Consider the following 24,177-nt stretch of genomic DNA (forward strand, 5'->3'; position numbering starts at 1 on the left):
CATTTGGGGCACAAGTGGCTCTGCTATGGGACCCTGCCTCAAAAATTGTAACATGGGAAACAGAAAACCTTTTCCTACTAGCTGAAGAAACCACAGAAGCATCACAAGCCAGAACAAGTCAGCATCACGAATGGGGTGGCCAAAGGAGAGGACCGGAGACATGAGGGTGCTGGTGTGTGGACCTAGGCAAAGGGTTGATGTAGGAGATAGTCACAGAGATCTAGAAGGAAGCAGAGATGACAGCAACAGCAGTGGGGCAGGCAACTGACCCACAGCTACTGAAAATTAGAGTTTCCTGGGTTACAGCTACAATAGTGAATATCAGCAGCTCAGGGTTCTGAGCTGGTTACTAGAGCAACACACAGAGGAAATACCAGCTAAGAAAGTGGAGTGATGAGGGTAAGGAAGTTAAGGGAATCCATGCCACAAAAGGGAAGTGAAGGGCTCTCCAAGATCTAGAGCGGGAAGCAAAAGAGTGGCCCTTGCCAGGTGGAAACTCCCCCGGCCACTGTCCTCACAGGCTGCTGCCTCTGCCAACTCTCCACCTGCCCCACCCCTGCCCAGAAATGCCAAGAAGCTCCCAGCTTTTTTTCAGCATCTGGGTAGTAAAGTTGAAGGGAAGGATGAAGAGAAGTTGGTGCAGCAGGTCCTGGCTCCTGAAATCTGCAAATGGAGATTGCTTTTGCAATTATTGTACGTCATTGTGCAACTTGCTGGTCTTCTTAAAAACTCAAATTCCTGAATATCTATAAAATAAAGACATGGTTGATGGTGCTTAACTTACAGGGCTGCAGTGAGGTGCAGTTGAGGTCATGGACTGAGAGTGCTCTGTAAACTCTGAGGTGTGATATGTATGCACTGTTGAGAATATCAGTGGCAGGTTTCCAGAATCCGGGTGTGGGTGAGAGTGAATGAGTCAACAAGGAAGAAAATTGCCCCGTCTTAAGAAGTTCTCAGGAAACCAGGGCAAGGCAGCTCTGATTAAAGGGCAGCATAAATAGCCAGTGTGTGCCAAAGAAAAGCTAGTTTGCCTGGAGGTCTTGGAGTCCTAGAGGAAGCAACGGTGAGTGTGTCTGTCCTCGGCTTTCATTTAGTTTGATCTATGTCCAGTGAATATCCCCGTGCCCAGTCGGGTGGTCTGTTTTACTGGTGTTGAGGAAGAGAGGGTCCATGTAGCTGTTCTGGTCTAGGAGGTGTGGGTGTGGGCATGGGCATGAGAGGGTGGTAGAGTGAGAGAATAAAAACCCTCTTCTGCCCCTCACTCTGCTTCCTTTGCAGAGTGGGAGATTTGCTTTCTGGGTGGGAGTGGGTGGGTGAGTGGGGTGTGACACCCACGCAGACCCCACATGTCATTGTCTGGAAGCCTCAGGTGGAAATGCAACTCCGCCTTCTCCCTTGGCTCAACTCCATCCCTGCTTTCTTCAGAAAAGAAGGGTGGTAAAGGAGAAACAGACCAAGCATTCACAGGCCCAGGGTCTAAGCCTATCCTGGTACCAACTGCCTGTGGGACATGGATAAACATGCTTTTCTCTTAGCTTCAAATTTTTACTTAGAGCATTGGTCTGCAGTCCGGAGAGACCCAGGTTAGGTTCCCGCTAAGGGTGCGTACCTCGGTTTTAGTTTGTCCCCAGCCCTGGTTGGGTTGTGCGGGTGACAGCCACTCGATGTGTCCCTTTCATGTCGATATTTCTCTCTCTCTCTCTCCCTCCCACTCTATCTGAACAAAAAATGGAAAAATGTCCTTGGGTGAGGATTAAAAAAAAAAAAATACACTTACTGGACCAGGTCACTGATTTCCAACCAATTTTTATTTTATTTATTATTATTTTTTTTATCTTCACCCGAGGACATTTTTTGATATTTTGTTCAGATAGAGCGGGAGGGAGAAAGAGAGAGAGAAACATCGACGTGAAAGGGACACATCGAGTGGTCGCCACCTGCATGACCCAACCAGGGCCGGGGACAAATTGCAACAGAGGAACCTGCCCTTAGCAGGAACCGAACCTGGGTCTCTCTGGACCGCAGGCTGACGCTCTAACCACTGAGCCAAACTGGCAGGGCCCAACCAATTTTTAGACGAGTCAATAAAAAAAAAAAAGTAGTCTGAAATCTGGGCATAAATGGAACACTACGTAGGTCGACGGGGCTGTGGCCCTGCCCACTCCCTCTTTAGGCCCAGCCGAGAGGCCTCGTCCAAATCCCAGGCCTAAAACCCCGTGTTAGCTCCCTCCAAGGCCCCTTTCTGCTACAATGGGTGGTGGTGCCGTATGTGCCACCTTGAGCTGTTGGGCAGAATCCCTATTGCTTTCCATTCTTCCCCAGATTTGGGCCTGGGTCCTTCAGTGCCCATGGCTGAGCCTCTGCCACAGCACGTGCAGCAAGGTAGTCGCTGCTGGCTTGTGAGCTCACCTGGGTGTTTCTAGAGACTCCCAGGATGCCCGAGTAAGTGGTAAATTCAAAATGGAAAAAGGCTAGTGCTAAATAGGGTCCTGCACAGCCCAGAATCGCCAGCTGCTGGAGGAGAGAGCAGTCTTTCGGAACCACCTCCCCCGCACCACCTCGGGCTGCCTACTGCCCTGCTTCTCCTTCGCACGGTCCCTCAGGCTTTGTTCCCAGACTCTGCAAATCCTGTGAGCTCTTTCCCTGCTCATAACTTTACCGTTTCTCTCATAGAGGAAAAAAGCCCAACACTGGGGTGACCAGGTCCTGCCCCGTGATCTCACTTAGCTCTGAAGTCCCTCTGACATGGTAATTGGAGGCCCTATCGGATATCTGTCCTTTCCTACCTACTCTTCCTGACTGAGCCATCTCAGTGCCCCTCTTCCATGAGGCCCTTTCCCACGTTGTCTCGGTGGACTGCGCAGCACTCCAGGTCTCCAGGATCTCTCTAGTTATATATCGTATCCCTGAGGACTTTTGCCTGGGTTCCATCCGGCACTTTCTTCATGGAGACAGCGTCTAGTCCAGAAATGGCAAATCATCTGGCAGAAATGTAGCCATGTACCCATCTTATGCTTAGGACGAAGGTCCCCAAACATTGTGGCTTAGAGGCTCCGGACTCTGGCTTCTTTTTAGACCAGCACTGCAGAGCGCCCATGCTAGTCCATCCATGGCTACAAGTGACCAGAAACAGGTTTGCCTTTTTGGAGCTAAGCCAAGAACCTTAATGATACAGACAGGGAGAAGGAAGTTCAAACAGGAGAAATGTCCTGCCCAAAGGCACTTCATGAATCCTTCCTGATGTGACAGATGGCCTCAGTGAGGAATTCTGCATCCTAGCCACTGTGCCCATGACAGTGTGAAAGGAGTCACTAGAAGGACAAAACAGGGCACCTGACAAGAGGTAGATGATGCTGTTAACCCATGTCAAAGTTTCATCTGGATAACTCATGCCCTCCCAGGCCAGACTGTATGCCCACCTTGTCCTGAACTGCTTTCCCTGTCCTGCTGCTCCCGATCCCGCAGAAGGGGGAGGAGGTACGAGAAGTGCCTATCCGGACCTCCAGGAGCTGGGTCAAACACTGAGCCCTGTTCTAGAATCAAGAGCATGTCCTCTCTGTGCATTCGCCTAGGCCATGCTTCTCCTTCTCTCCATGCTGATCCTGTGCACACCGCCTCCGCAGTCCACGGGAACAGAAGTGAAGGCCTATGCCCAGAAAACAGTGACCAATGCCTGCACCCTGGTTATATGTACCCCTGTGGAGAATGGCCTGCCTGGTCGTGATGGACGAGATGGAAGAGAGGGTCCCCGGGGCGAGAAGGGAGATCCAGGTAGACCTGGGATCATGGGCTTGTCCTGGTGGGCAGGGGTAGGCATTGGGATTGTAACCAATTCAGCAACTCTGGGTAATCTGCTGTGGAAGCCTTGGAAATGGAAACTCACCTCCTTGGGAAGGATAAGTCCCCTAGATATTCAGTCCACAGTAACACCACTTTACCAGTTGGCAAATGACTGGCTGCCTTGAACCCCCAGGTGTCTCCCCAGCTAACCCAGCTGTCCTGATTCCTCCCCTAGGATCTCTGATCCCTCTCATTCCAAGAATGAGCAAATAGTGGGTAATGACTGGCATCTGGGGCCTTCTAGAACCGTGCTCCGGCACTTAGCAATTGTTCACTGTAGTTGAATGGCGCCTGTGCAGGGTGTTAAATGTCTCATCAATCCGCCGCATGAAGGTGGGAGACAGGCTTCGTGGCCCCTCACTCAGGCTGACCAAAAAACTTCGCCCTAAATGCAGGAGAAAAGGGAGCTCACATTTCTTTGTCCAGCCCTGTGCTTGGGTATCCACTTGTATCATTCATTTAATCCTCTTAGAAGGGACATAGTAACCTCATTTGACAGGTGGTGAAATTGTGACGCAGGGAGGCTAAATGACACCCAATATGGAAGGTGATAAGGTCGTGGGCTTCTGCATCAGACAGACCTGTGGTTAATTGATAGCTCCATCTCCATAGCAGGGACCCCTGGGACAAGCCACTCAGTGTCCCTGAGCCTCAGTGTGCTCATCTGTAAGTGGGAAGGATACCTACCACACAGTGACAAATAATTGAGCCAAGGCTTTATTTTTTGTTGAGTCTTAAGGATAAAATTGCATCTTTCTGTTGTACGGTGAGGTGAATTCTCCTGAACTTACCAAAGGTACTATTATTAAGAGTATCATCCAAGAAATACTGCCCCATAGGGAGTGTTGGGGTCTGATTGGCAAGAACTGGGCTGGGGTCATGGAGGGATCAACTGTGGCCTTTATCTTTGTGGAGTTTGCACTATGGTTGAAGGAGGAAGAAGATATTTAAACTGAAAATACTAGGTAACACTGCCAGGCTTTGGGGGGTGAGGGACAAGCATGTATCTGTCTATTCTTTACAGAGAGAGGTGGTTCCCAATGGGAAGGGGCTGGGCTTAAGAAGGCCACCTGGAAGTGGACTCAGAAGAAGGCTGGGATTCAGGTGCCAGCTCTCTTGGAGAATCCCAGCTCCAGCTCCCAGAGGTCCCTGAGTTGAATCCTGGGTTAGGGGGCCCTTTCCTACCATGGGCCTCTGAACCTGTGGCATGGGGAACGGTGAGATGTCCCTCTCTAATGTAGGTGCCCCGTGCACATTTCAAGCCTGGCCTTGGGTGGGTGCCAGGAGGGGGAACAGTGTGCAGTCTGACTGGGGGACCAGGCTCCACATTGGCTCCTTAGTTCCAGGCACTTCAGTCATTTAACCCTCATGGGTCTGAGAATTTCCTGGAAAGTTGGAGCAGCCTCAGAACCCTGACCTAGTCGGTGTGGGTGGGACTTGTGACAACTGCCATGAAGATCCTGAAGCAGGTGGTCCTAAGACGCTGCTGTAAAGACAGGATGGCCCTGAGATGGGGGAGGGTGAAGCTGGAGTCCCTGCGTGATGCCCAGACATATCATGGAGTGTCAGTAAGACCTGGACCCTGCTTCGGGGGTTGTTACAGGGATGATGCCCTTCACTCCCAGCATCTAGATTCTTGCCCTGATGGTTTCAGTGAGCATGCCCCCAGCAGTATGCACCTCCCACGGGGGAAAATACACAGCAGCCCACACCACCCTGCTCACTCCTCTGATCTCCTCCTCCCCCCGCCACCACAGTCCCTGGGCTCCGACCACACTCCTCGCTGGCCCGTCACCACCCTGGGCCCCGGCCCCCAGGGCCCGTCACTGCCGCGCGGGCACACTCCTCCCCCCACAGCCTCACTCACACACCTCGGCTAGTCCCTTCACTGACCACCCTGCTTAGGAGACAGCCCTGGCAACCCTCTGTGGGATTCATTTCCTCTGGGCTCTAGTTCTCATCCAGTAAATCATAGACTGTCCATTTTATTTTTATTATCAGTTTCCGTGCAGCTGAAGTTAAGCTCCAGGAGGAAGGGATCTGATTGTTTGTCTACCTCTTTCACGACTGTGTCCCTGCATTTAGGACAGAACACAGTCGAAGCTCAGTGAATACCTGTGGAATGAGTGGATGTGAGATGCAAGGAGAAGAGTTTTGGTCCAGTTAAGAGAGGCCACACTGCTGGGTCCGAAAGCTTCGCTTCAGGTGGCATGCTAGGTCTTGTGGGGATACTAGGATGGCTGGGTGGAGGCGGGGTTGGGGACCTCTATAATGCTGTCAGCAATAGAATAAATTAAAAACAAAACAAAAAACAAAATCAGTGCTTTAGGAGGCATGAGTTCCTGCTGCTGAGGGTGTCCCTTTCCCCACCTCAGCCCTCTCATGGCCTCTGTGAGTGAGCAGAAACCCCTGGCACTCCCTTCCCTTGGCCCATCTACCTGCTGCCATCTCGGCCGGCCCGCCCCGTGGAGCCCAAGAGAGCCTCAGCCCGGGTCACGGCATCTCTGTCCCTGCGCCGGGCATGGTGACTATGGAGGGCGGGGCCTGTCCTGGGTGCTCATTTCCCTCCTCGTGCGGACTGTAACTGAGAGCAGTGCACACGCTCAGAGGCCCCCCAGGCCTGGCCCCTCCTGCCCTGCGAGCACGGTTTCCACGTCTGAAATGACACCCCTCCTCTACACAGCTACCTAACTCCTCCTCAGCCTCCAAGTCCCATGTCCTCCAGAGCTTTGAGCATGTGTTCGTGTGCTGCGGTCGTTGTCTTCATGCTCATTCCCCGCCGCGCAGTTTAGCATTCTGCCACGAACCCTGCAGAGCAGGGCCTGGTGTGTACGTCTGCATTTCGCCCAATGCTAAGCATTAACTTATGTTCCTTAGATGGTTTCTTATTGAACAAATACATTTTGTAAATAAGTTTGGGTTTTCTGTTTTGTATTTTAGAATCCACATATAAGTGAGATGATACTGTATTTGTTTTCTTTGCTTGATTTATGTCACTTAGCATAATGCCCTCAAGATTTATTCATGTTGTTACAATTAACAGGAATGTTTTTATGGCTGAATAATACTCCTGTGTGTGTGTGTGTGTCTGTGTGTATCACATATTTATCCATTCATCCATCATGGACATTTAAGTTGTTTCCATCTCTTGGCTACCATAGACAATGCTGCAATGAACATGAAGGTACAGATATCTTTTTGAATTAGTATTTCATTTCCTTTGGATAAATACCGAGAAGTGGTATTGCTGGATCATATTTTTATTTATTAGTTCTATATTTAATTTTTTGAGGAAACTCCATACTGGTCTCTACCAATTTGCAACCCCACCAACAGCACACAAAGTTTGCTTTTTCTCCACATCCTCATCAACACTGTGATCTTTTGTTTGTTTTTTATAATAGCCATTCTAGCAGGTGTGAAGTTATATCTTGTGTGTTTGAGTCGCATTTCCCTGGTGACTAGTGGCATTTCTGATATAGTTTTATTCTAGGAAGGGGAAAGTAAGGAGTCCGTGATCAAGGGTAAGTGCTGACAGATTGCCTGCTGCAAACACTGTGGCCTTGGGGTAGGGAAGGTGCACTGCATGGAAATCAGATAGGTCTTGGCTTGAATCCACCTCTAACTCTGGTGAGCCTGCTTCCTCCCCTGTGGCTGTGGATGTGCACACCCGTCTTCAGGGCCACCGCTGAACTGAGGAGTGAGAAGGCGGAATGTCTACACCCCTTAGAGTCTGAAGGGATGCCAGGGGCCTTACTGGGCAGGTGCTGGCTCCCCCAGACCTGCCTGGGTTTATGTCCATTCCTTCTGCTACTGCAGGGTTACCAGGACCCATAGGACGAATGGGGATGCCTGGACGAGTTGGCCCAGTTGGGCCCAGAGGGGACAATGGCTCTGCTGGAGAACCTGGACTAAAGGGAGACTCTGGACCACCTGGTGAGCAATTGGGCATGGAATGCAGTGTCTGCCAGTGGCGCCGCAGCCACTGGGCTATGCTGGTAGCATGCACATAGCCCATCCCAGGAAGAAGGCCCTGGGTCATTGCAGGGAAGGATGCAACCACTGCTGGGCTTCATCTGTAGGATGGTGCTGCTTCTCTGACTTTATGACTGCTCTCATCTTTTCATGCACTCCCACTTCCGAAAAGATGGAGTGCACTGACTGCGCTGCTCCTCCTCCCCAGGACCTCCGGGACTTCCAGGTGGGCCTGGTCCGGCTGGAAAAGAGGGCCCCCCGGGACTGCAGGGGAACATAGGACCTCAAGGAAGACCAGGCCCCAAAGGAGAGGCTGGGCCCAAAGGTAGGTGGTTGGCACGGGGGTGGTCTGGAGGGGAGTTGGGAGGAGGGGCAGTCTGTGACGTGCCCTAAGGCCTGCCCAGAGGGCCAGGGAAGCCTAGGCCGGCAGCCCTGGGCAGGTCCTGCTGTGCCCCGTCCCTCCAGCCCACACTGCCAGTCCTTTCCTGTTAGTTCCCTGGAGCAGCCCAGGTGGTGGGGAGCAGTCTCCCCAAGGAGCTGCGGGCGAGAAACTCCACTTGAGGAGATACCAGAGGCTGCACCCTCTCGGCAGCGCCCGTCCCATCTGTTCCTCCCTCAGGAGAAATGGGCCCCCCCGGCTTGCAGGGCTCTGCGGGGACAAGAGGCCTCACAGGTCCCAGAGGGGAGCGAGGTGCCCCTGGTGAGCCTGGAGCCCCCGGAAATGCGGGGGAAGCAGGTGAGTGATGGAGGAAGCTGGGCAGGCCTTCAGTTCTCCTTTGCCCCTGACACTGCTGCGTGCCCATCCCTGCACCCTCCCCCCATCAGGTCAGAGCTGCAACACGGGGCAGTGGGGAGGGCCTGTCCAGGAGGGCACATCGTTGGGCTTGAGGGACTCTCTGTAACTGGGCAGAGTGCAGTGTGAGCACCAGGGACAGTCTGAGCACAGGGAAGGTGGGAGGCGGGGTGATGGGGATGGTCAGTGTACAGGGAGGGCGTGTGGCTGGCTTTGGGACAGACTGTTTCTGGGAAGGGTGTATCACTGGACAATAGCACAGTCCGTATACTGGGAGGGTGAGAATGCTGGAAAATGTGTGCTGAGCTCACCCAACTCTTCTCTGATCTCAGGGCCTGCAGGAGCCATAGGCCCACAGGGACCTCCCGGTGCCAGGGGCCTCCCAGGACCGAAGGGGGACAGAGGTGCTCCTGGGGACCGAGGAGCAAAGGGAGAGAGTGGGCTTCCAGGTAAGGTGGCCTCCCCTAGCTCTGGGAGCCCCCACTGGGGTGGAGGGGAGGAGGGCTCGCTTTAGCTCAGGACAGCCCCTCTGCTCGGCGGTCTGCCTATTGCAGGGCTGGTGGAAGCAGGAAGGTCAGGCTCTGGTTTAGACTTGGTGGAGGGCGAGCCTGAGCAGTTTTTTCATGTGATTATTGGGATGAGCACAGCTCCCTTCCCGGTTCATTGGATGGCTGTGAGCATCGAATATTCCAAAGGACGGAAGTCCCTGAGGGATGGGCAAGTCTGCCCCGCTCCCCGGAGGGAAGTGCTATCAGATTCTGTGAATTTGGAGTGAAATGTCATCTGGGTCCATGTCAGTGTGGTGCAAAGACCTGCTCAGGGGCACTGTATTCACGGCAGAACCACAGGAAGTCCCGTAGGCAGCAGGGGCCAGCAGGGGCCAGCAGACTGGCTTCCAGGGCCAGTCCCAGCTCCTTACCCTGCCCCTCTGAGCGCTGCCTGGCTGTGCTCTGCGGTCTCCACTTGGCCTCTCTCTCATGCAGACATCGCGGCTCTGAGGCAGCAGGTGGAGGCCTTGCAGGGGCAGGTGCACCGACTTCAGGGAGCCCTCGCTCAGTACAGGAAAGGTGAGTTCCTGGACCTGAGCCACACGTGGAGGGGTGGCTGCAGACTGGGGCTGTTTTGGTTTGGAGTTGGCTGGGCCTGAGGCAAGCCTGGGGCTAGGATTGTGGTGGGCTGGGACAATACCTGGACCCGGGACTGGGGCAGGGAGTGGGGCTACCGACAGGGTTGGGACAAGGCAGTGCAGCCACGTGTCCCAGGAGTGGAGTACATGCGAGGCATAAGCAGCAGATGTGGTCCCTGTCACCACTGAGTGGGCGGGGGGAAGCATGGTCAAGGCCATCAGGCCTCAGAATGCCCCCAACATCGCATCTGTGACCCAAGCCAGTTCAATGTCCCGAGCCCAGTGCGGTTCAGCAGACCTTCTCTCTTGCTGACCTATACTGGTCCCTGTGACATCTGGGAAACCCAACCACCCGAGATGCATATCTTACTTCTGTGGGGCTGCATGGCTGAGCACCCCAAGATGTTGCTGCCAGCCCACAGCAGCAGACTCCAGACACTCCTGAGAGTGGGGGCTGGGATGCTGTCCTTGGGTTCAAGGCTGGTGAGGACCTGACCTTGGCACGTGGCCCTTTAGAATCTCGCCCAAGACATGCCTGGGTCTGACAGGGGCAGGCTACCTCTGGGTCTGGCCAGTGCTGGGCTCTCTCTGCATCTCCCTGGGTGTTAAAAGTAGATTCTTCCCTAGCCCTGGACTTCTGCGGAATCAGAGTCCTCCAGGAGTACCGCCCAGTGCCCTGTGCCTGTGGAAATCTCCACCCAGTCCCTAAGTACCCCCCACTGCTTTCCCTGTGTCAGCTTTGAATTCAAATCATCCAGCAAATCTCACTGATCCGAAGAAAAGAAGGGTTTCTGAAGGAGGAAAGCACACTGGATGGAGACATAGGATTGGCTCCTAGGTACCTAAGCCAACTAAGTACCTAAGTACCAAGGATGAGAGTTTCAAGCATTTCTTATGTCTCCCTCCCTCCAGAAACATATCTGCATATGTACTCACTACCTCTGTGCACACTGTGCACAGGAAAACTTGTGATATGCACCTGCCACATGTGTGTGTACTTACATACACACCATCACTCATTTCACATCATCTACATACACGAGCACACACACATATATTCATATTCACCCAGATGGACCTTTAGTGCTCCATGTACTGTCAGATGGGCACACAGCCACATTCACATGAGCATAAGCGAGTACCCACCCGGATGCATGTATTGGCATATGAACTTTGGTTCTGACCTGGTCCAGGGATGTGCTGGGTGCCCTCCTGAGCCTGTGGAGAGTCTGCCCCTTGGGCCCTTGTGGAAGGTACTCACAGGAGAAGGGCAATGGGTTGGGGTGCAGCCTGGGCTCCTAACCAGCTCTGTGAGGCCAGGACACAGCCCTGTTGGGAGCCCTGAAGATTTCTGTGCAGAAATCCAGAAGTCAGAGGGATGGAAAATGAAATGGAATAAAAAGAGAGAGTTGAATGGCACACAGTCATTCCAAGGTAGAGCCGAACACCTGGCCTTCAATGCCCAGACAGGACTCTGCCCAGCGCTGACTGTCTCTTTGCCCTAGACTCTCAAGCCCACCTCTCTGATGCCTTCGTCCCCTCACTCAGTCCTCCAGTATCACCCACATGCGCACCAGGAGGCCAGCACTGGGCTGCACATCACTGCTCTCAGATGGCCCGCCCGGTCCTCTCCTTCCACACACCCCGCATGCAGCGCAGACCCCCTCTGTCAATGCCACAGGTCCTGCTGCTATGCGGGTCCAGAGTGAGATCAGAGTGAGCACCCACATTGTTTCCATGGTCTCAGGGACTGCCCCCAGTGACCTGGGGCCATTTCCCTGGCCGAAACTGTCCTTCTGCCCAGTAATTAGAAACCGACGCTGGCTTTTCACACGGGGTAAATAGAAAGAGCGTATCTCAGCTTTAGTGTAAGACCAAATAAGTTTTAAGCACCAATACTACATTTGAAGGTCAGATGAAGTTGAGCCTCTTACGTAACCTCTCTGAGTTCTGTGTCCTCACCTGTAACTAGAGACCCAGAACCGCCTGGTAGAGCGCACTGCGGAGCTGGGGTGCCTGGGGCCCAGCGCCTCAGTTCACCCTGTCTGGTGCCGATGCCCTGTACGGGATGCCAGGGCCCTGGTTGGGCACAGAGTCTCAGAGCCATGGAGCTCTGGCTGGCGCTGCCAGAGCCGCAACCTGCCTGTCCTCTTCTCCTAGTGGAGCTCTTCCCCCACGGCCGAGGTATCGGGGAGAAGATCTTCAAGACAGGAGGCTTGGAGAGATCTTTTCAGGACGCACAGCGAGTCTGCGCACAGGCGGGGGGGACACTGCCGTCCCCGCGCTCCGCTGCTGAGAACGAGGCTTTGCGGCAGCTGGTCACAGCTGAGAACAAGCCCGCGTTCCTGAGCATCACCGACTCCCAGACGGAGGGCAAGTTCACCTACCCCTCGGGGGAGCCCCTGGTCTATTCCAACTGGGCCCCGGGGGAGCCCAACAATAACGGCGGGAATGAAGACTGTGTGGAGATCTTCACCAACGGCAAGTGGAATGACAGGTCCTGTGGAGAGAGTCTCCTCGTGATCTGCGAGTTCTGAGCCACCGAGATGGGCGGACAGTCGTGGCCCAGGAGACTGGTCAGCAAGTCGGGCCCAGACCCGTGTTCTGCCACATTCCTGGAGGGCTGACACCTCTGCTGGCCAGGGCTTGGCCACAGAGCGTGGGAGGAGGCCTGAGGCAGGGTTCCTGTGGACCCCTCTCCCAGAATAAAACACGAAACTGGTCTCGCACACCAGCAGACTGTCAGAGGAAGAAGGGACGAGCCTGCTTTCCTAGTTGCAAGGGGTAAAATTAGGTCTCAAAGATCTCTCTGTCACTATGTCCAGTGGCTCCTCCTCAGCCCTCCGTCTCCCTGAGCTGTCAGCCACATTGGACCCAGCCGGTCACTCCCTCCTCCGTCACTCCACCTCCTCTTGGCCTCCAAGACACCACTCTTCCTGGTCATGCTCTCTTGCTAGTCCCTCCTCCTCTTCTTGACCACTAATGGTGATGTGCTTGGGCCTCCACTCTCCGCTTCCTTCTCTCCTTGCCCTCACTCAGCAATGAGCCCATTCTGACCATGACTCAGATTCCTTCTACCGATGGCACCCGATGGCACCCTGCTCAGGACCTCTTCCTGTTCAAGACCTGAGTCCTGGCAGCTGCACAGCACAGCGGGACATCCCAGCAGGTCCCTGCCTCCCTGGCCAGGCTGCTGGCCGTATATCCAGTAGACGCCTCCTCATTCTTGCACACCCAGGACCTCTTTCTATCCATGTCAGAAAGACTGCCTCCCACCTCCTGGGAGGGAGTACCGTCCACACACCCTAGTTCCATCTGCATCTCAGGCACAGAGGCTGTGCAGTCATGCTCGGATTCATCCCAGCCCTCCTCCTGCCCCCCGTCCCAGGAGGTCCTTTCCCCATTCCACCTCACAGCCTGGGTAAATCCTCCTCCCCCTCCCACAGACGGGAAACCAAGACGCAGGGAGGAGATTGCACACAGCCACAGGTGCTGTTAGTGCTAGAGTTTGGTCATGTGCAAGGTCACCCGACCCTAAACTGTATACTTCTGGTCTGTAAATGCTTAGGTCAAAGGCCTCTGTATATTAGTGGATGTCAATGGCACTTGTGCTTAAGAAATTGGGACGACACCTGATGAACCACAGGCTCATAGGAAAGAGCAGCAAACCCCTCCCCCAGACAGGAAACCCACCATCTCCTTTGTTCTCAGACACGGGAAAGACTGCCCTTTCTGGCCCCTCCTGAATGGGCCCCCCTAAGTGGGACCTCACTTCCCAGAACTCCCGCAGCCACACCTCATATATAGGCAGCATGTTTGGGAACAAAAAGCCACATCAAGTAACTGTGTATGGTGTCAGGTGGCACGAGAGTTATCAGGATGATCACGTAGTACGTTGTATACTGTCTGATCACTGGGGTGTACACCTGGAACTAATATAATATTGTATGTCACCTACGGTTGACAAACAAAAAATGATTTAAATGAAGTGATTATTGACGGGTAAACAGAAAAAGAAAGAAAACAAAAAGCCACACCTCCCAACAGCACACAGTTCAGGCTCTCTGCTAAGATCTTTTTCCTGTTACTGGGGGAAGAAAACAGTTTCTGGCAGCTTCTGAAATATATCAGTTATGCAACAGTGAGCAAATAATCTTCAGTACAGAGGCCACCCCTGGACAAAGGCGGCAGGGAACTTCGAAAGGCTTTTTTTTCATTGCACATAAAAAAGACAAAACGACTGGAGGGAGGCAGTTTTTAAGAACAAAGTGTTCCTGAGTGGCCCAAGGACTGGAGTTGTGCAAGCCGCACTGTCCCCCCCTGCTGCTGCCTCCCTGTGCACCCCGCCTCTTCCCCTTCCCACCACCTCTGCTTCCGGTCTCTCGCTACCGGAGCACAGGGAATCGTGCCACACAGAGATCAGAAACTCTTGCTTGTTATCAAGTCAAAATTTCTATGGAAATAAATCTACCTGTCTCAGATGCCTACTTCTGGTCCCATAAACTAAACCTGGGCGTTGACCCACAGGACAGTATGGCCACTGGGACCCATGCCAGGTCATGTGGTCTGGGCAGACCCTCTAAAAGTGACTGCTACCCATCCCGGTACTTAAGCCAAACCTTTTTCTTGATAAGAATGAGGGAAAAATGGCAGAACTATGTGACTCAGTAGGAAGAAAGATAATCTCCTAAGTATTGAAGGCCAGGAGTGTTGAAACCCCAAGTCCTAGGAGAAGCTTTAGATCCACCTCAGCATGGGGTCTGATTTGCTCTCCAGCACAGAGAACAAGTAAGGAAGGTCATGTGGGCTCTGTAGACACAGCCTGACCAAAGCAGAGGACTAAGGCACGTATTTCAGAAATTCAGGTCTTAACCCATTCTTGAGCACAGAGACCTCTCCTGCACTGACATTCACGGGCAGAAGTCAACACAGATCTTAAACAGTATTAGCCCCACATCAACCATAGTAGCCATGGTGCCAAGTGAAGCCAGGACTGCATGACTCTTAACAACTCAGATGTTATGACCCTCACAATGCCAGGTGACATCATGGCAGCAGACTGGGTTCCTTCCATGTCTGGAGGTGACAACCAGAGCAGTTTCATAGGGAAGCCCCTGTTCAGTTTAATGGAATATTCTCAGATCACCTCCTGGTTCTCAACCCTCCTGCCATGCAACCAGCTCACATCCCATAATGAACTGACAGTGGGGAGTACTCTGGTGTTTCCTCTTTTTTAAGATTCTATCTTTGTTCTGAATTCCCTTGATATAAAACCCTGAGAACAGAGTTGGTTAAGTTCAGGGCATTCTCAATCTCTCTTATCTTCTGGATATCCTTAATTCAAGTTTAATGATGTGTTAACCTTTTCAAGTTACTGTGTTTTATATATTAGAGTCAAGAATCCAGGTATCTATTAGAAGGAACAAAAGATTAATTTCTAAGTCAAATATTTATCCAGGTACCTGGTCATACCCTCATAGATGCTACAGCCCTACATGTCCCTAACATTAGGGACAAGCTGTAGATTTGTGTTCCTGTACAGAATAGAGGTGCTCAACAAGTAGACTGGAAATGAGTGGTGATTATAAATCTTTTGACCAGAGGAACAGAGAAGAGCCATCTCTTTGTGCAATCACCAAGCTACTCAGAGACCAAGACATTCATTATTGTTCAACCCAACTGTGACTATTAGGCCTCCATATAGCTGGCAGCAGGTATCTTGTGGTAGTGTTTACTGGGTTTTTGGGTCACTATTTCAATAAGAGAGGTCTTATGAAGGCAGGTCTGTGACCTGTGTTGCTCTAGGTGATGAGGATGAGTGCACAGTTCCGGAATGCCCTCTCTGCCGCTGCCATGGTGATAGCAGAAGCATTGGTGGTATAATCCAGCATTCTGGAAGCCTGAGCAAATGCATAGTAAACAATTGTCCTTGAGGATTGCTTGGTTGGATCTACTTCGACCTTGAGTGAAATTTGGAGGTTGTTACTGCAGCATATGCAGCCCATCTTCCCTGCATAAATTTTGAATATTCACCTATTTGACTTTCATTTACATAAGCAATACAGTCTCTCAGACTGCCTGGCTCAAACATTTCTGAGCCAGAGAGGGACTCAGGAGGGCCCTTTCTACCTGAGCAAAATAGTACTTTTCATATTTTTTTAGTAAGTGGACAGCATGAATAAATAAAAGAGTTGAGTAAATGGATCCTCAATTCCTATTTGTATGTCTGCTTGTAGGGCTGAATAAATGTTTTCAAGATGTTTCCAGGCCCTTTGATCTGAGGAAGTAGCTCTGTGACCACACTGCCAGCCTCTGCACTTTTATTAATTCCTTGAATGCTTCATTTCACATGTAAGTGGCTGGGGTCAGGCCAGGGCCAAATGTCAGATGACAGCTTCAGGCCACGGAAATGCATTCTGAGTAGAGGGCTGGATCAGGGCAGGAAGGGGAGGGTACACCAGTGCTGGGGTTTGTGCAAGCCCGGGAGGCCTGGCCCTGTCTAGAGGGCCTGAGACTATAGGAAGAGGATGAGAGGGATGTGAATTCTCCAAAGACTCAGAAGAGCAAGGCTGACAAGACCTCATCAGGAGGTCTTATGAAAGAATGATCATCCCAGAACAGCCAGAAAATTTACTTTAAAAAACATAATGAGAATAGACTTGGTCATCTTATGTTAAAGGGTTTTATAAATCTGTCATAATTGTAATAGTGTGTTACTGACACAGGAATAGATAGAACAGTATAAAAACCACCAAAAACAGGCCCAAGTATGTATACACATCATATATGCATGATAAAAATAGATTACTAAGACTATAGAAAAAAATGAATAGTTCAATTAATAATTCTTAATTAAATGTTTAAGCATTTAGAGAAAAATAAAAGCAAGTTCCTTTAGTTACATATAAAATTCAAATCAGAAGAAAATATAAGTAGTGATTTATGTAGTCCTGGAGAGGAGAGGCGCTCTCTAGGTATGATATCAGAGAAGAAAACCCAGAACAATTGTCTTGATACATCTGACTATACACACACTAAAATATAAAACTTCTCTGCCAAAAAGTAAAACAACATAAGATAAAATTAAAATGCTCAATTATTTTCAAGGCACATAACAGATAAATCAATAATAAATGATGAATATCAAAGTAGGAAAGAGAAGAGAAATATCTAAGAATGAGAAGAGGAAATTCATAAAATAAGAAATACTGATGGCAAATAGTAATGAAACATGAAAAATGTACAATCTTAATAGTGATTAAAGAAACTCAAATTAAACAGCAATAAGTATCCAAAAACTTATGGACTAGAATTAAAGCTATACTCAGAGAAAAATATACTTTACTTTCATTATTAAAGAGGAAAAAGGTAGAAGCATGGACATTGAGCGTGGTGTTAAGTCGTCTCGGATGCATCCATCCATCCTCCAGCTCAGATCCAGTGGGTGCTTCCGCCTCTGGACACCTCTGGACACCTCTGGAAAGGTCCCTTTCATGTAGTGAATCCAAAATGCACACCACATTTTCTGGCCTCAGACTTTGGAGTGCTTGGGAACCAGTCCTCATCAGTGTAAGGGGAGATGATCACCTAGGAACTGCAGACAGAGAACGAGAAAGGGTTAGCCCAGAGGGTCAAGTTTGCTCTCCAGAGGATGCTCTTGCTGGATAAAGGGTCCCACTTGCAACTCTCCTACGGAGTCATCGGTGATGCACAAGGCAGGGTTGAATAATGAGTTCTTTCCCACACACCATCTCAGATCCACTGGTAATAACTGCAGGGTTAAAAGCTTCCAGGGTCTCATCCAGGCTGAGCGGGAGGTAGGTAGGTAGCCTGGTTTGCCTCTGACATGGGGAGTGGGAGTCGGGGTGGACTGCTCTGCAGGACCTGAGGGCATCTAGGCAGGGGATCTCCTGGGCTTCATCAGTGAGGCAGGTGAAGGCCCTTCTTCAAGAATCCTGGTGCTTCCATCAGCTGGGCTTCCAGGAAGCTCAAGGTCAGAGTTATAACAAGACTGACAGTTGGAAAGACAACAATGTAATCTCCATTTGACACCTGCAGGAGATCCTCACCATCTCTCTGTGGACCAAGCCCTCTCCTGATGTCCTCATGGGTCCCAGGGCAGTCTCACAAGTTTCCTTAGTTACAGGTCCTCAGCCTAAACTCCTCTGCACCACAAAGATCACAAGCAAACACTTAGCAGTGTTCTGAAATAGAACCTGGTTGAGAGAAAAGTCCACAATCTTTCCCAGCTGATGCTGAAGGGCAGGGGAGGAGGGAAGTCTAGAGCTTGATTCTGCTTGAACATCACAGAGATACCCCCAAAGATCACAGAGGTAGCTCAGCAAGATGCTCACACATCCAGCCTCCACAGGGCTATTCCTGTTCTAGCAGGGATTCTGAAATCAGCCTAGACACAGAGATCTGAGGTGGGCAGACAAGAAGGAGGGTGGGGGTGGACATGGGCCCTGCCCTGAAGAGTTCACAGTGAAGGTGTGGAAATGAGATAGACACACAGAGAATTCCACCAGTACCCGGGCTTGCTGGACAGCAAAGGCTGGCTGGTCACCCCGTGGGAGAGTGTCTGGATCTGGCCCTGAAGGGTAGGGGTATTGGAAAGGCATTCTAAGTGGGTGTAGCAACCAGGGCAGAAGGGAGAAAGCAGGAACATCAGAAGTTGCAGACAAGAGACTCATGGGACCCCACCACTCACCTGGCCCCCGACGTGACTCTCTCTGTTTGCTAACCCTATCTCAGAGACACCAGCAGAGGGCAGCATGAGGCCACAGCTCCTGCTGCCCAAATAAACCCAATTACCCAAGAAAGATGGCTGTGCCCAGAGCCACATTGCAAAAGAAGTCTGGCAGCTTCTGTTTTCGATCCAGCTTGGAACTGAGTCAAGCTCCAGAGAAGGTTTTGGGTCACATGTTTTGGAGGAGGACTGCAATATATTCATTTATTTGTTTATTCATCGAACAGTTATTAAAAGTACTGTGGTCCCCAGGCCTGTCACAGACCCTGGGACTTCCTACTATGGCACACGTTGTTGTAGTAACCAAAGCGACAAGAACAAATGCTTGAACAGCATTTGCTGGGGGCCAGTGCTCTCCTGGCCGCCTTACTGCATGTATCCCTCACACCACCAGTGAGGTGGGCGTTATTTGTACCCCAATTTTACCAAAGAGGGAACTAAAGCACAGAGCATATGTGACTTGCTCAGGGTCCCACAGCTGCAAAGGGGTGGAGCCAGGGTTTGACCCAGGTGGTCCGGCCCCAGAGTCCTTCATGACTGCTGCACTGAAAGGACCCAGACCAGGAACCGCTCAAGATGATTTCAGATGTTTACAATCGCTAATAAGAAAATAAAACCGGGTGTTGCAGTCGTGACTGGGTGGGAGTAACAACCTTAGCTTCAGTGGTCAGATAAAGACTTTGGAGGGGAGGACAATGGTGACAATAAGGACCAAGACCTGGCAGGAGGGGGATCATGTTATCACCCACACAATCTCTGTTGAGCCCAAGGGGTCCCAGGGTACAGCTCAGGGCCGCTTGTGCACCCTTTTGACCAAGCACTCACATACGTCACCCAGAGCCCCGACACCACCCCAAGCCAATGCTCCTCAGTGAGGGGTGTGCAGAGAAAGGCTTGGGGGAAGGCAGGGCTGAGACCCCCCACTAGCAGGACACTAGGAATTCCAAGCACTGGGACTGCTGGTTTCTATATAGAAGTTCACACACTCACACGCACGAGGACCCCCACAGCGATGCGTACACAGTTCCCCTCAGTGTGTCACCTGCCCGTGCCTCATCTGATGCTTCCCGGCGCTGCTCTAGGCCCAGACCTCCTGCCTGAAGTCAGACCCTAGAACTGCAGAGGGAAGAATTCGGGTCAGCAGTTGCTGTGTCCTAGTGGGGCACTGAGGCCTGACATTACAGAGTTAAAGGCCTACAAAGATGGAGAAGCCCTGGCCTCCTCGCTCCAGGGCCTCCCTGTGACGGAGAGATGCAGGCAGAAAGGAGCTATTGTGTTTGTGCTTTTTTGATCAGTGGTTTCCAAAACTGGCCAAACTTCTGGATCACCGAGGGGCCTCACAAAGGTGAAGATTTCTGAGTTTTGATGCACTGGGTCCAGAGTAGAACCAACTTGACCCTATGATTGTGCCAAGCCTTCCAGGCCATTCTGCTGGCCACTGCTCTGCAGAGCCGCATGCGATGACACAAGTACTCTGCTTGCCAGGACAGGGCAGGCTGGACCTTGGGCTGGCCATGCCAGCTCTCCCCAAGCATTTGTTTAGCTAATAAATGGCTACTTGCATCCTGCTTCTTCGGAGCATGACACTTGTGTTTCCTGGAAAAAAGACTGGTCCCTGGCTGAAGATACTGTCTCCTCTGGACACAGGTTGCAGCCAGGGTTAGGAGCACTCCTTCCCAGATGGACCCCTGCCCTGAGCTCCTCCTCTCTTCTCAGCTCTCCCTCAACCACTCAGAATTACTAAGACAACATCACTTTGCAAAGTCTGCTTCCCAACATCCCCATGATGCCATTCAGCCTCTTCCTGGTTAATGGGGAAAATCCCTGATTCCTGGCAGGTTCTAAAGCAAAGCTCAGTTGCACAATCGTGAGCAAACAAACCTTCCAGGTCAGAGGCTCTCTGCCATGTACAAATACATAGTCCAGTGCCTGGCCGTGACCCCTGTGCTGTGGGTCTCTGACAGGTGTGGACATTCTAACATTGATACAGGATATTGCCGTGAACTAAGACAATGTGCATGTGGTGGGTAGGGCTGTGCAGAGAAGTCGAGGGCAGGAGAGCTTAGCATCAAGTAGCAGCAACACTTGGACAAATAGGGGTTGGATCTCTCGGAGGCTGAGATCTGCTGCTGACTCTGACACCAATGTGGCCCTCCACTGGTCCCTTTGGGGGCTGCAGTGTCCTCGCTGAAAAAGGAGAGGGCTAGACTGGGCCCTTGCCATGGCTGACTGCGACCCAGTGCTATGCTCTTAGGCAGGACAGAGGGTGTCCTTTGCCAAGAACTGGACCAGAAACCCCTCATGTCTCACTGTCAGCCTCTTTTCACTTCCTTGTCCCACAATCAAACACATCCCTTCATTTTCCTCTGTCCCCACGAAGGCACGAGTCAACAATGAGCGTGAGATAACCGGCACTGAACCAATTCTCTTTTAGAGCAGCAGAGAGCTCAGCAGGGAGCCAAGAAGGGGGTGAGGAACCAGCCTCTTCAGGCTGGGAATTCACACACGGCCAGGGAGGGGGAAGAGCAGGGCATGTCATTCCAGAGCCCGTCCTTCTGAAGGCGCACACAGTCCTCCCCTGAGCCAAAGTCATTAGGCTCATCCTTCTTCCAGTTGCTGTAGGTCAGCCTCCCTCCTGTCACATACACAAACTGGCCTTCAGTCACTTCATCTGTGATGCCCAGGAAGGCATCTCCATTGGACATGTCCTGGATGGCTTTGTTCTCCTCCGCATTCTTGGGCGTGGCCACGGTGGCCCGGAGCTCAGCGCATAGAGCCTTCACTTTGGAAAATGGCATCTTTTCACCATTGGTCACATAGAGCTTCTTTCCGGATTTTTTGCCCAAGGAGAAGGCTTGCACTGAAATCACAAAGGGTGGGTGGGGTTGACTTGGCCTGGAGCCCAGCCTGTGATAAAGTCCTCGTCCGGGAACTCAGGACTCTGCAGGAGCCCATGCTCAGCCTCCTCAGGGCAAACCCTACTGAGGAAGAGCTCCTCAGTCACAGAGCAAGGCCCTGGCAGGAAGCCTGCCTCTCCCGGGACAGCCTACGCTGGAGACAGTCATCTGTTACAAACTGTCCCCATGCTGGAGGCCGTGGGGAAACAGGCGTGGGCCCCACCGACGGGCTTGGAGGCCAGGACAAGAAAGAGGTATGGACAGCCCTCTGAGAACAGGGGATGCTGGGAAGGAGCAAAGATTCTGGTCAGCATCCTCCATGCAGTCTTTCCCTGGCTACTTCCCACCTTGTGATGTCGAATGGATTATCTACCATTCCCAGACCCGTCTTCTCTCACCAGCAAATAGAATAGGTGTGATACTCACAGAGGTGGTGAGAGGGTCGATTGAAACCATGTTATGAGAACGTGCCAACCCAGCACAGGCCCTGGTACATACTGAGTGTTCACAGTGTTAGCTCCCTTCCCCCTCCTGACAACCTAGAACGCTCTGTGGAAGGGGGGAGAGCCAGGGACACCGTGGGGGCGGCAAGGCTTACGTTTTTTGGTGTGGTCCAGTTCAGACTTCAGGCTCCTTATCTCCCTCTCTAAGCTAGCCAGCTTCGTCTCAGCAACTGCAAAGCCACAGGGAGAAGAGTATTTATTGAGGAAAAAGACCCTAAATTGTAAAGCAGAGTGTTTTTTTTTTTTTTAAACTTAGTGAGAAGTATGTTTATTTCAGAAAAAATAAGAAAACAAAAAGAAGTGAAAGAAAAATAAACTGTATTCCTGCCTTCTCAGATATAATTCATAACTCTTGTAAACTGTAACTCTGCAACTAATAATAATGATGATAACAACTGTAACTTATAAACTATAGCTCTTAATTCTTTTCTTCACATACTGCTTAAATATTGCAATACTATCATTATTTACAAGAAAAGAACTAAATCATTCTTTTTAATTTTTTTATCCTCACCCAAGTATATTTTTCCATTGATTTTTACATAGAGTGGAAGGGAGGGAGGGAGAAAGAGAGAAACGTTGATGTGAGAGAGACAGATCGATTGATTGCCTGTGGCACAGCCCTGACTGGGGCCAGGGATCGAATCTGCAACCCAGGTACATGCCCTGGACCAGAAATCGACCCTTTGGTCCGCTGACCAACACTCCAACCACTGAGCCAAACAGGCCAGGGCTCAATCTCCTTTTTGAAAAATGTTCTAAATCATTCTTTCATTTTTTATTCCAGGCTAACTCTTTAATATTTTTATTACTGTGATGGGCCAGTGGACAAATATTTATATGAAGTCATCATGTTTCTTTTACTACTTCATTTCACTCTGAATTCATTTAATTACTTTCCTGCGCCAGGGGTTTTGTGAAGCAGACCATTTCCAGGACACACTTGTGCTAACAGACTTACACTAAACACCTGCGAGGAGCCCCTTCCTCCCGTATCTCTGAGCCTCGCAGTGGGCTGGCTGCTCCAGCTGAGGGGGCGCTGGGGCCTGTCTCCCGCAGGGCCTGCTGGGGGTGGTCGGCAAGGCTGCAGTCTGCCTCAGGCCCCGTGGGACCCCTTCGGACCCAAGGGAGACTGGTAGGCATGAGCGTGCTGGGGCAGGACGCGAGGTGAGCACCTGCCCGAGGGGGCCGGGGGGTCCCCTCCCTCTAGGCCCGCGTCCCACACCATGCTGGGACGAGCTGCTTACCTGAACTGTCTCCACGATCTCCTTTTTGGCCCTTTACTCCTTGCAGTCCAGGAGTCCCTATATTTCCTGGAGGCCCCATTTTCCCCGGAGGGCCCTGTAAGCCTCTGAGCCCTTGCCCTGTTGGAAGACAGAGGAAATGTGACCCAGTGGCTGTCCTTCATTCTCTTCCTCCAAGAACTCTACACTAGATTCACACTGGCTCCAGAAACCACCAGTAAACGAGCGGTGGCCCGAAAAAGAAAGACCTCCTTCATCCCAGGGCCAGCTTCCCAGGCAGGCAGGGCACCCCTCTTAACGGCCAACCACACATTATCAATTCTTGCATGGAAATGTGGGGTCCAGGAGAACCAGAGACACATCCTTTTTAGGAGAGAATGACACTGTCCCAGACTTATTCTCTTCTGAGTGACCATCACCCACCACAGTGAAGGACGAGCCTGCGCACGGCTCTGTGTTAGACCCCTCAGAGGGAACCGTCTGCTCCCGGGAGAAAAGGCTGAGGAGTCAGATAAGCCTTCCGTACCTGGTTCTCCCTTTTCTCCCTTGGGTCCGTCTCGCCCATCTCGGCCTGGGGTGCCGTTGGTGACGGGGACGCCACAGGCAATCACTGAGCAGGTCTTCTCGGCACCCTCACAGGTTTTCGTTTCTGAGCGGGACACTGTGACCACACACAGGAGGACAGGAAGTGATACAAACCGGAACATGGTCCTTACCTGGTTGGTAGTGGAAAAGTTGAGGGAAATCATTTTGTGTCATCTTGTTTACTCAGTATTCGGTGCCACCTCTGGTGTGTTGGACCGGGGACAGCAGACACTCACCCTGACTCTGAGTTACTCTCAGGCTACTAAGGAGACAGACAAGGCTCATGTCTTGGAAGGACCTGGTTTATGACATCCATTCTCTCCTTTCACATAGAAATCCCTATTTTACACTTTGGGGCCCCACCTACTCTCAGAACCACAGCTGTTTTCCCAAGAGCCTGTCAGTCATTTTGTCTAAAGTCTCTATGACAGGCCCGCGCTGGGTGCTCAGGACCCAAAGTACCCT

The 24,177-nt window shown here is 51.5% G+C and overlaps 2 protein-coding genes across 2 annotated transcripts; one reads left to right on the forward strand and one right to left on the reverse strand.

Annotated features, from left to right (window-relative positions):
• The first annotated feature begins 1,043 nt into the window (after positions 1-1,043).
• SFTPD (surfactant protein D) lies at positions 1,044-12,395 on the forward strand. The gene is made up of 8 exons (XM_036265572.1): positions 1,044-1,063; positions 3,573-3,771; positions 7,660-7,776; positions 8,024-8,140; positions 8,435-8,551; positions 8,941-9,057; positions 9,592-9,675; positions 11,895-12,395. The coding sequence occupies exons 2-8, from the start codon at positions 3,576-3,578 to the stop codon at positions 12,269-12,271; spliced, it is 1,125 nt and encodes a 374-aa protein (XP_036121465.1). The 5' UTR covers positions 1,044-1,063; positions 3,573-3,575; the 3' UTR covers positions 12,272-12,395.
• Positions 12,396-20,969: 8,574 nt separating this feature from the next.
• Positions 20,970-23,834, reverse strand: LOC118632571 (mannose-binding protein A-like). The gene is made up of 4 exons (XM_036265780.1): positions 23,654-23,834; positions 23,131-23,247; positions 21,979-22,053; positions 20,970-21,343 (listed from the first exon to the last, which is right to left on the reverse strand). The coding sequence occupies exons 1-4, from the start codon at positions 23,832-23,834 to the stop codon at positions 20,970-20,972; spliced, it is 747 nt and encodes a 248-aa protein (XP_036121673.1).
• Positions 23,835-24,177: the final 343 nt, after the last annotated feature.

This window comes from Molossus molossus, unplaced genomic scaffold (assembly GCF_014108415.1).
Source record: "Molossus molossus isolate mMolMol1 unplaced genomic scaffold, mMolMol1.p scaffold_m16_p_17, whole genome shotgun sequence".
NCBI classification, from domain to species: domain Eukaryota; kingdom Metazoa; phylum Chordata; class Mammalia; order Chiroptera; family Molossidae; genus Molossus; species Molossus molossus.

Coding starts and splice junctions, on each gene's coding strand:
- SFTPD (XM_036265572.1), top strand. CDS start 3,576: ATGCTTCTCCTTCTCTCCATGCTGATCCTGTGCACACCGCCTCCGCAG. Junction 3,772..7,659: donor GGGCGAGAAGGGAGATCCAG/GTAGACCTGGGA, acceptor CTGCTACTGCAG/GGTTACCAGGACCCATAGGA. Junction 9,058..9,591: donor GGGAGAGAGTGGGCTTCCAG/GTAAGGTGGCCT, acceptor TCTCTCATGCAG/ACATCGCGGCTCTGAGGCAG.
- LOC118632571 (XM_036265780.1), bottom strand. CDS start 23,834: ATGTTCCGGTTTGTATCACTTCCTGTCCTCCTGTGTGTGGTCACAGTG. Junction 23,248..23,653: donor GGGAGAAAAGGGAGAACCAG/GTACGGAAGGCT, acceptor GTCTTCCAACAG/GGCAAGGGCTCAGAGGCTTA. Junction 22,054..23,130: donor AGATCGTGGAGACAGTTCAG/GTAAGCAGCTCG, acceptor GTGGCTTTGCAG/TTGCTGAGACGAAGCTGGCT.